The following is a 10,620-nucleotide window of genomic DNA, read 5'->3' on the forward strand; positions in this document are numbered from 1 at the left end:
GCTCTCTGGAGAGGCGCGCGACTGAAATGCGGCGCTGTGCAGACGGGACAAAACTGATCAGCGCATAGATACACATTCAAGTTGTTTACCGTTTATGTCAAAGATCATTTTATGCATCTGTTTGGATGGATGAGTTACAAGAATATATATATAATCACTTTAAATAGCCTAATGTGTAAACATACATAAAGCACGGTTCAGCCCAAAGAACCCTTTTGTGCCAAAAAGGGTTATTTCTCCTTATATAGAACCTTTCATAAAGGGTTCTTTGGAGTTGAGTAAAGAACCCTAGGGTTCTATATAGAACCCCAAAGAACCTTTTCTTTTTTTAAGAGTGCAGGACCTAAAATTTCCACTCTTTCATTAGCCCAGGGGCCCCGAACACCCTGTATGTAATGTAAGTGTGTTATATTACACACTATTATACATTATATATATATATTAAAAAAAAGAAAACCCCTCTCTTTCTCTTTTATTTATTCCTTCCCTTGCTAGCTTGTACTTATTTGAACAATGCCTGAGACTTGGTGTTTCAAGCACTTCCTCTGTCTGATTGCCTCTTCAAGATGATTCGCTTTATGTATTCCCCAATTGTAAGTCGCTTTGGATAAAAGCGTCTGCAAAATGACTAAATGTATGTGGACATTGAAAATGTTCTGATACATGTTATTCACAGAAAATGAGCCAAGGGCCAATGAGTATGAGTTTGAAAAAATAATGAATGGTATAATTTTTCTTTTGACAAAAAGTGAAAACGGGTCCCACAGACCCGAACACCATACAAGGGTTAAATGCTACAGCGGCAGTTGCCTTTGATTGGCCAATGGCTGTGCGTTTTCAAACAAGCGCCTTTCCTGCTCAAGCATCCTTCGGTTTCCCTTTACATGCAGAAAGTAAAATAAGTGTCATATTTGTTCCATTTTCAGACGGTTTCGTTTTTTTATTAGTACCTTGTCACAATGAAATTTTTTTTTAATCCCAACTCAGAATTACTGAAGGTAAACTGTTTGAGGAAAAAAAAACAAAAACAAAAGTACTAATAATTTTGTTGTTCCCTTGCATGTCTAATTATAGTCGCCCTTTTAAAAGAGAAAGTGGTGGCTCTTAAAAGAGCCTTCTGGACTTTTGTGTACTCGTGTTTATTTGGTTTTGGCGGGTTTCTCGGTCTTCTTGGGCAGCAGCACGGCCTGGATGTTGGGCAGCACGCCGCCCTGAGCGATGGTCACTCGGCCCAGGAGTTTGTTCAGCTCCTCGTCGTTGCGCACCGCCAGCTGCAGGTGACGGGGGATGATACGGGTCTTCTTGTTGTCCCGAGCGGCGTTTCCAGCCAACTCCAGGATCTCAGCCGTCAGATACTCGAGCACAGCGGCCAGATAAACCGGAGCACCGGCACCGACGCGCTCGGCGTAGTTTCCTTTACGGAGAAGCCTGTGAACACGACCGACGGGGAACTGCAGCCCTGCTCTGGAGGAGCGAGTCTTAGCCTTCGCTCTGGTCTTACCGCCGGTTTTACCTCTTCCACTCATGTTGAAGACTACAAAGTGTATGTTTCTACAAGCCAATACTGAAATAATAGTGTTGTAGCTTGACACTCAGTATTTAAGAGAGTGTGCTCCGCTTCTATTGGTTAAAATTGAACACAGTTGAAAACCAATCACTGCTCGTCCCTCCAAATCACAAACCCCTCCTCTTTCTGCTTCTCTTTCTTGCACTGGCATTCATTGTTCATGTGCAGTAATATGCTTATATATATATATATATAATTTAAACTTCTGAAGAAACTGAATGTGTATAAGATAAATATGTTCAGTTGTACGTCGTAACGCTTTATACACCAATGAAACAGATATATTAGATCTTGTTCAGTTTTCTTAACATTTGAAAATAGTAGATCAAACCCGTCTGACTCAAGTCACATGACAGAGCACAATCAAAATCGAGAATTGGAGCTGGTGTATGTTTCCTTCAAAGCCGCACAGAATGAGAGTATGTTTATTTTTGTCTTATATGGCATTTTAATTTGCTTGTTTAGCGTTTTCTTCGAATTGAAGTGATTTACCAAATAACGGGAAAATACAATCAGATGGCAATAATATTTAAGTTAGAGCAGAAGTGAAACTGGCAGGACAGCAGAGGAAAACAAAGTGTCTAATCGTCATTGCTCTTCTTTCTCTAAAATATCTTAATGAGTATATTAAGGGGTTTAAAAATACACTGCATGATGCTTGAGACCCATTTGTTATCTTGTTAAAACATAAAACAAAAAGAGCGGGAATTTAATCAAAAGAAACTTCATATCAGCGGATGTTGTTTAAACACAGAGCGGTGGGTGGAGCTATCAAGTCACCGCCTGTGATTGGCCCTCGTTCCGCTCGTGATGCTTCGAGTTGTCCAATCACGTACGAGTTTATGGGTTTGGTCTATGAAAACACGCAATCAGAGGACTCCATACCTCCTTGAAAATTAGTATAGACGAGTCAATAAATATCTCTGTCTGACTCGTTTAAATTATTGATTCGTCAGCATCATCTTCATCATGCCTGAACCAGCGAAGTCTGCGCCTAAGAAGGGCTCCAAGAAGGCCGTCACTAAGACCGCCGGTAAAGGAGGAAAGAAGCGCAGAAAGACCAGGAAGGAGAGCTACGCTATCTACGTGTACAAAGTGCTGAAGCAGGTTCATCCTGACACCGGGATCTCTTCTAAGGCGATGGGGATCATGAACTCTTTCGTCAACGACATCTTCGAGCGCATCGCCGGTGAATCGTCTCGTCTCGCTCACTACAACAAGCGCTCCACCATCACATCGAGAGAGATCCAGACCGCCGTGCGTCTGCTGCTGCCCGGAGAGCTGGCCAAACACGCCGTGTCTGAGGGCACCAAGGCCGTCACCAAGTACACCAGCTCCAAGTAGAGCTCCGCTCCAGTCCCCGAGACTCAAAGGCTCTTTTAAGAGCCACCCATCACATCGCTGAAAGAGCTCTTGTAATTTTCACTCGTCATAATTGAGGTGTAAATTTAATGCAAAATTGGTTCTTAAATTGATTAATATTTGTTTCAAGTTCGCGGTTCAGTGTTTTTTTTTTTTTTTTTCTTCATTCTGTTAGTGAATGATTGTGTTGGTGTTCGTTGTCAGGTTTAATGATGTTTATTTTCTAACTTTTGAGTTACAGTCTGACTGACAATTGAGTTAAGTCAGTCTGCAAAAAATAATCATTAGGTACTTGTGTTAGTAATAATATAGCTTCATTGTAAAACGTTTTCTCAGTTCAATCCTTTATGGTATGGAGTTGTTATGGCAATTTATATTCATTCTCTTGTTATTAATATAAGTTGACATACAAATTGGACTGTGTTCTATGGTGTGATATAGCAAAAATGTAGAAAAAAACAAAACAAAAATGTAATCTACAAATAACATGAGGAAAAAATGTATCTTCACTCTTAGTTACAAATAGCATAGGACACATTGATATGCCAACTACCCATATATATATATGTATGTATGTGTGTGTGTGTGTATATATAGAGAGAGAGCACCATGGGAATTAAAAGTGCAGGCTTTAAGATAGACAATTGTCCGTCCTCGAATCTCTTTTCCCAATGTCACCCTCACATGGAAGACACTTGATGTGCTCCAGAAATTGCTTTATTAACCTCATTTCCAAACATCTCTTAAGGTATTTTTTTTATTTTTTATTTCTCTTTTTTTTTTGCAGCATTTAAGTAAATTCTGTTAAGTGTTTAACTTTGCTTGTTATTTTTGCTTAAGTAAATATTTTAAGCATTTTTATTCACAACTTAACTTTGTCTAACAGTTTTACTGTAAATTACCAATGTTTCCAATGGCAACACTGTACCACAGTGGAATTGCAGTAATGTATTTATTTATTTATTTTTTATAGATGGTGGCATCAATAATATTATTGCATTTATTTATTTGAAGTGTTTATTGTAGTATAGTTGTATTTATGTATAAAAAAAATATTTCTTCCTTTCAGAAAATGAATACAGCAATATTTTATGGAAAAGCCAATAGGAAGAGTAATAATCTATAGATTTCTAAAAGAAATGTGCATTTAAATAGAAAATAATATAATTTTATGGAAAGACTACACTTTTGACCATTTTCCATTGTGGTACAGCATTGTCATATAGTAACATTTCCCTAAATAACCACCTCCATTTTTTAATCTCTTTTGATTTGTATGATTGAAGCTATAATAAAAACTAATTAAAAAAAAAAAAAAGCAACATCAGTCCTTACAACTTTTATTTTTTTAGATGCATATAATATGAGCTTAAATGGGGTGCTTTATAAAAAATCAGAAGCATGAATCATCCAGAAATTGGTCTTATGGAATATATATATTTTTTTTTTCTCAGAAATACAGTACAGTAGTATATTTTCAGTTTAACGTGGAACATAATTTTATTATGAGGATGTTGTTTTCACACAATATACAGTCAGTTATGTTTCTAAAATGCTTACATTTTCTTTTCATACAAGCTTACCCAAAACAGAAATCATCGATCTTTTTAGTCTTATTTACAAATGCTTAAACACAGCATGTCAGAATTGAAGACCTAATGTTCCAAACCTTAAATATAGTATAAAGCCTCTAGTTCTGCAACAACAGCAGCTCAAAAGTATTGAAAAACATCTCTCTCTATAAAATATTGTAACAACTGATAAGCATTTTTAAGTAACAGATCACTGAAATATTTAGAAATAGCTGATTCCGGTCATTTGGAGAAATAGTCTGGTGTTGAAGCTTGTTCCATTACATCAACATAGAGTAAAAAAAAAATACATATTTGAATTGGTTTTGTGGATGCAGAACAACACAGAATTAGAGAGATAGACTGTGCATTTTTATGTTTGTTTGTTTGTTTTTTCCCCCACATGTGGAACCTATGAAAGCTTATTTCTGCCATGGAATATAACGGGAAAATGGTAATTGTGACTTTATCTCAGAATTCTGACTTTTTCTTGCAATCAGCGGGTGACAATTCTGATAAAGTCTGAATTGCAATTCCAATAATAGAAGTCTGAATTAAAAATGTCACAATAACTGTTTGTACTTTTTTATTCTGTGATGGAAACAAACTTGGATAGTAACCAAAGGCCATGTATGTTGAAATTTGTGTTGATCACTGCATGGCATCAGCTAGCATGGGGGCACCATCCACATCCAACCCCCACCCACTGGAACGCAATTTCAATCAAGGCTTCAATTGAATTTCTGCATAGGGGACCCTAGTTTTTTTCTATTGCACATTCTATAAAGTAATGACTCATTCAGTTCTATGTTGCCAAGAATGAACACATTCAACACTTACTAATGCAAAATGGGTTTCAGTTGAAGGTAAACTAAAGTGAAAAATTTATTCAGCATTTTGAAAGGCAGAGTTTGTGTTTATTTAACAAAATGTGGTCTTCGCCATAAAATTAACTATTTGGCTAATTTCTCTTCTGGCTTCACTACCGTTCGGACACTCTTGCTAACTGCTCTGCGCTTTGCTCCCTGTTTATGTACTTTTCTTTTCTAGGACTTTAACTTCAGCAGATCAGCACAGTTCTCCAACAACACAGTTTTAGCACAAACACCAAACTAAAGACTTTTTGGGACTGGAATACTCTTTGCCTCCCACTGCCAGCACACTCAAAAAAATGATTCGGTCTAAATTGACATTTTATGTAATTCAATTGCATTACAATTTTCCATCCATTTAGATTACATAGTTTTAACATAAACAAATCAATAATCTTAATGCGATTCATATGCATCAGTCATACATGAATGAAACAGGTAAGATTTATGTAATAATTCACAGTAAAGTCCCCACACTGCTCAGTGTTCATGTGTTTCCACACTACAGAGTGTTCAAGTAATTGAAGCAGTGCTGGAGTTAAGAAGATAATTATGTGATGATTGATCATTAATGATGAACAGCTGCTGTTATCAAGAAGAATCACCGAAGGAAAGAGAAACACAAGAACTACAACTGACTTCAGCCACAGCTGAAGATGAAATCAACTGAAAAAAAAGACATTAAACCTCTCAAAATCTGATTAAACAGCATCAGATTGACCAGATTGACTTTATTTCTGTCAGACTTCTAGAGAAGCTCTTATTGAGAATTAACAGAGGTTTAGATGCTTTATTGTTCATCATTAATGATCTGACACTCTATCCTCCAATTTGATACTGTTAAGTGCTTTGACACAATCTGTATTGTAAAAGCGCTATATAAATAAAGGTGACTTGACTTGACTTTTGTTTGAAATCACCATCAAAGAGACCAGTGTTTCCTTTTGTTGGACTCTTGACCCTTGATACTTTGGTGTTACTATTGTATTGGTTGCTTTAACTGTGTTTCTATAAGACACACTTAGCTTAGCCAGCAAAGCCAAGGAAAAAAAGAGTTGTGGGTAGATGATCCACTGATCTCATTTCAAGTCCAATATCTGATTATATAGATGTCATACCGCTTTAGTTTTTTTTTTTTTTGTAGCTTTAGATCTTGCAGTATTGTAAATATCAGATCATTTGAATAATTTAAAAATCACTTTGTGCACACAATGTTTTCATCCGTAGCAATTCCAAGACCACAGACATCAAGAATCAGTGTATGAATCTCAACAATGGTGACAGTCAACAAAATATTCAGATAAAACTCTGAACATCACAAAACAAGCTACTAAAAGTCACAACTAAAACAGCAAACGTAAAATAAAATAGTAAGAATTGTTACGTCCCTTGGGACGTTTTGAGTATTTTTGGTTATTGCTTGTTTTCTGTGTGGGGTTTTTCTTTTCTCTTGCACTGTCCCTTTAACAGGCCGTGTGCTGGTTGGCTGCCTGACCTGTCAATCCTTCCTGAGGACGTGATTGGCTGATCTGCTGTGTGGGCGCGTTCTTCCAAACAGCCTGATGCTCTACACCTGGTGAACACGCTACTTAAGGGACATGGGGCTGCAAAGCGGGAGACTGACTGCCTGTTCTGAATCTGACCTGTTTTTGTATGCTTGTTTCTTTTTGTTTCTGAGTTTGTGTTTTCTAGCATTTTGTATTGTCATGTGTATCCTGCCTTTTTGGGTCTACCCTTGTAAACTTCTCAGTTGGGAGGTTGGAACTCTTTTGAGTAACTTTCAAAGTTGAGCTCACCTGGTTGGAGGCGAAGGGATTAGGTAGGATGTCACGTGACATACATAATGCACACTTAGGTTAATTTTGTTTTGTCTAGATACACTAGGTTAGGGGTTTGTGCCACATTTTGTATTTTTGGTTTTGATAGTGAGAGTAGGGAAGTTACGTCATGGACGTTGAAGACTTTTCCTTTAATCTTTCTTTTAGTCTAGGATTAGTTTGAAATGATTTAGTAAGACTCGTTTTGATTATATTACTTTCTTTTGTTTGGCACGATCCAGTTTTCCTTCGTTCTCCCCTCAGAACCTATTTGTGACTTGTGTTAATTTTTCCTTTGGTATATTTAGTGTGGGGTTGTTCATTTGTGGGTTAATATTTGATTCTGAATTATTAGTGTACATCTTACTTTATATTAATTAAATTATTGTTTTCACTTGACGTTTCGTGTTTTGTCTTATTCTCAATTGCTACACAGTGGTCACTAACGACAGGAAAAGGAACTGTTAAATGTTCCCCTTCTCACTCCCTAGATGATCAACAGCCTGGAAGGGTCGTAACATATGGGGCTCGTCCGTGATCTCAAAGTGAGTCATTTTGAAATTTGAGTTAATGATCCCATATACAAAGAATCAGTTCGTGATCCTGTCTCTTGATTCACTGTGTGTTTTTGAGAATTAGTTGCGTTGTTGCACATCGTCGTCATCATGGTTGTGTTTAGTTTAGAGCGATTCCTTGAAAATCCCTCGGTTGAAGAATTGGAAACTTGTAGGAAAGATGACTTGGTGGCTATAGCAAGTCATTTTCAGATTCCTGTAAATAAGCAGTCTCTTAAGAGAGAAATTAAGTCGGTTGTGTGTAATCATCTAGTTGAGATGAATGTGCTTGGTTTGCCGGAAAACGCAGTTACAGTTGGGAACAGTGTGGAGGTAGATAGAACCACGTATGATAGGAGTGAGAATGAGCGTGTTGAGGAACCAACGCCACGGCGGAGGTTGAGGCTGATGCTAGGGCAGGGTTGCCTCCTTTGAACCATTCTCCCTATGTCTGTTTGTTCAAAGGGGAAAGCGAGACTTAAGGTCCGTTTGACCCGTTTGCAACTTGAATCGCAGGAAAAGATTCAGACTCGGCAGGCGGAGATGGAGTTGCGGTTACAAATTCGCAAACTTGAGATCGAGGCTGAGAAGCAGGTGAAAATGCGACAGCTGGAGCTTGACGCAATGCGAATTGTGGGAGGATCAGCTGTGCCACCGGTTCTCCCTCGGGTTGGTCCCGCTGCCTCTGTTCGGGCTCTTTCTGTAGTGTCTACTCCCACTGTTGCCCCGACGGCTGTGTCATCCGAAGCATCCGAGTCATTCGATGTGAGTAAACACATTACACTAGTACCGCTTTTCGTGAAAATGAGGTAGATTCATATTTAAGTGCATTTGAGCGAATCGCTATGTCTCTTCGTTGGCCAAAAGAATTTTGGGCTCTGTTATTGCAGTGTCGTTTAGTGGGAAAAGCAATGGAGGTTTTCTCTACACTTTCGTTAGAGGATAGTTTGAATTATGAAGCAGTAAAACTGGCAATTTTACGTGCTTACGAGTTAGTTCCAGAAGCTTACCGACAGAAATTTAGGGGCCATAAGAAGAATTCGCCTCAGACTTATGTAGAATTTTCGGAGAAAGCTCTTCTTTTGACAAATGGTGCAGTGCGACTAAGTCTCATGACTTTAAATCCTTAAGAGAATTGATTCTGCTTGAGGAATTTAAAGGTTGCTTACCCGAACGCGTAGTGGTCTATTTGAATGAGCAGAAGGTTAATTCGTTGTCACAAGCTGCTGTTCTAGCAGATGAGTTTATGCTCACTCATAAGGGTGTATTTTCAGTGACGCACTGACAAGAGTGGGACTTTTAGTCATTTTCAAGTTCAGGGTGCTCGATAAAGTCTGAAGTTTCGCAAACGAGAGAACAAAAGGACTGTTTTTATTGTCACAAACTCGGACATTTGATTGCTGATTGTCCGGTGCTTGTGCGTAAACAGCAGGTTAGAAATTCGAAAAGCGTTGCATTCGTAAAGACTGTATCACCTTCTGAAATATTGAGTTGTGTTGATGTTGTTGACCCAAAATACAAACCATTTGTTATGTCAGGGTTTGTTTCGTTGTCGGAAAGGAAGAGGATCGGAAAGAAGTTTGCATTCTCCGTGACACAGGAGCTATGCAAACTATTATGATTTCTGATGTTTTACCGTTTTCTGATGAATCATATTGCGGCTCAAACGTGTTGATTCGTGGAATAGAAATGCAAGTAGTGCCTCTTTAAAAGATCCTCTTTTGGCTATTATTAATTCATCATTGTCATTAGGATATGTCCCCAAAACCTTCAAATTGGCTGTTATTAAGCCTCTCATTAAAAACCACAACTTGACCCCAAAGATCTAGTTAATTACAGACCGATCTCAAATCTCCTTTTCTGTCAAAGATACTAGAAAGGTAGTATCCTCACAATTATATTCCTTCCTAGAGAAAAATGATATCTGTGAGGAATTCCAGTCAGGATTTAGATCGTATCATAGTACTGAGACTGCTCTCATTAGAGTTACAAATGACCTGCTTCTATCATCTGATTGTGGTTGTATCTCTTTATTAGTTCTACTGGATCTTAGCGCTGCGTTCGACACTATCGACCACGACATTCTTTTGAATAGACTACAAAACTTTGTTGGCATTAGTGGAAGTGCCTTAGCATGGTTCAAATCGTACTTATCTGACCGCCATCAGTTCGTAGCAGTGAATGAAGAGGTATCATATCGATCACAAGTGCAGTATGGAGTACCTCAAGGCTCAGTACTAGGGCCGTTACTTTTCACGCCTATATGTTACCCTTGGGAGATATTATCAGGAGACATGGTGTTAGCTTTCACTGTTATGCTGATGATACTCAGCTCTATATTTCTTCGCGGCCCGGTGAAACACACCAAATTGAGAAACTAACGGAATGCATAGTCGATATAAAAACTGGATGACGAGTAATTTTTACTGCTAAATTCTGAAAAACAGAGGTGTTAATTATCGGACCTAAAACCCCACATGTAACCTAGAACATTATCTAACACTTGACGGCTGCTCTGTCAATTCTTCTTCATCAGTCAGGAACCTAGGTGTGCTGTTCGATAGCAATCTGTCATTTGAAAGCCATGTTTCTAGCATCTGTAAAACTGCATTTTTCATCTCAAAAGCATATCTAAATTGCGACCAATGCTCTCAACGCCAAATGCAGAAATGTTAATTCATGCTTATGACCTCAAGGTTAGACTATTGTAATGCTTTATTGGGTGGTTGTTCTGCACGCTTGATCAACAAACTACAGTTGGTCCAAAATGCAGCAGCTAGAGTCCTTACTAGAACCAGGAAATATGACCATATTAGCCCGGTTCTGTCAACACTGCACTGGCTCCCTATCAAGCATCGGATAGATTTTAAAATCTTG

At 38.3% G+C, this 10,620-nt stretch overlaps 2 protein-coding genes across 2 annotated transcripts; one reads left to right on the forward strand and one right to left on the reverse strand.

Annotated features, from left to right (window-relative positions):
• Positions 1–869: 869 nt before the first annotated feature.
• On the reverse strand, positions 870–1,551 carry LOC131534345 (histone H2A-like). The gene has a single exon (XM_058767178.1). It carries the CDS (start codon positions 1,524–1,526, stop codon positions 1,140–1,142), a length of 387 nt encoding a protein of 128 aa, XP_058623161.1. The 5' UTR covers positions 1,527–1,551; the 3' UTR covers positions 870–1,139.
• Positions 1,552–2,471: 920 nt separating this feature from the next.
• Positions 2,472–2,957, forward strand: LOC131534363 (histone H2B-like). The gene has a single exon (XM_058767195.1). It carries the CDS (start codon positions 2,537–2,539, stop codon positions 2,909–2,911), a length of 375 nt encoding a protein of 124 aa, XP_058623178.1. The 5' UTR covers positions 2,472–2,536; the 3' UTR covers positions 2,912–2,957.
• Positions 2,958–10,620: the final 7,663 nt, after the last annotated feature.

Source organism: Onychostoma macrolepis, chromosome 25 (assembly GCF_012432095.1).
Source record: "Onychostoma macrolepis isolate SWU-2019 chromosome 25, ASM1243209v1, whole genome shotgun sequence".
Lineage (NCBI taxonomy): Eukaryota > Metazoa > Chordata > Actinopteri > Cypriniformes > Cyprinidae > Onychostoma > Onychostoma macrolepis.

What these genes read in the sequence shown, in the direction of transcription:
- LOC131534345 (XM_058767178.1), bottom strand. Translation starts at nt 1,526, where the DNA reads ATGAGTGGAAGAGGTAAAACCGGCGGTAAGACCAGAGCGAAGGCTAAG.
- LOC131534363 (XM_058767195.1), top strand. Translation starts at nt 2,537, where the DNA reads ATGCCTGAACCAGCGAAGTCTGCGCCTAAGAAGGGCTCCAAGAAGGCC.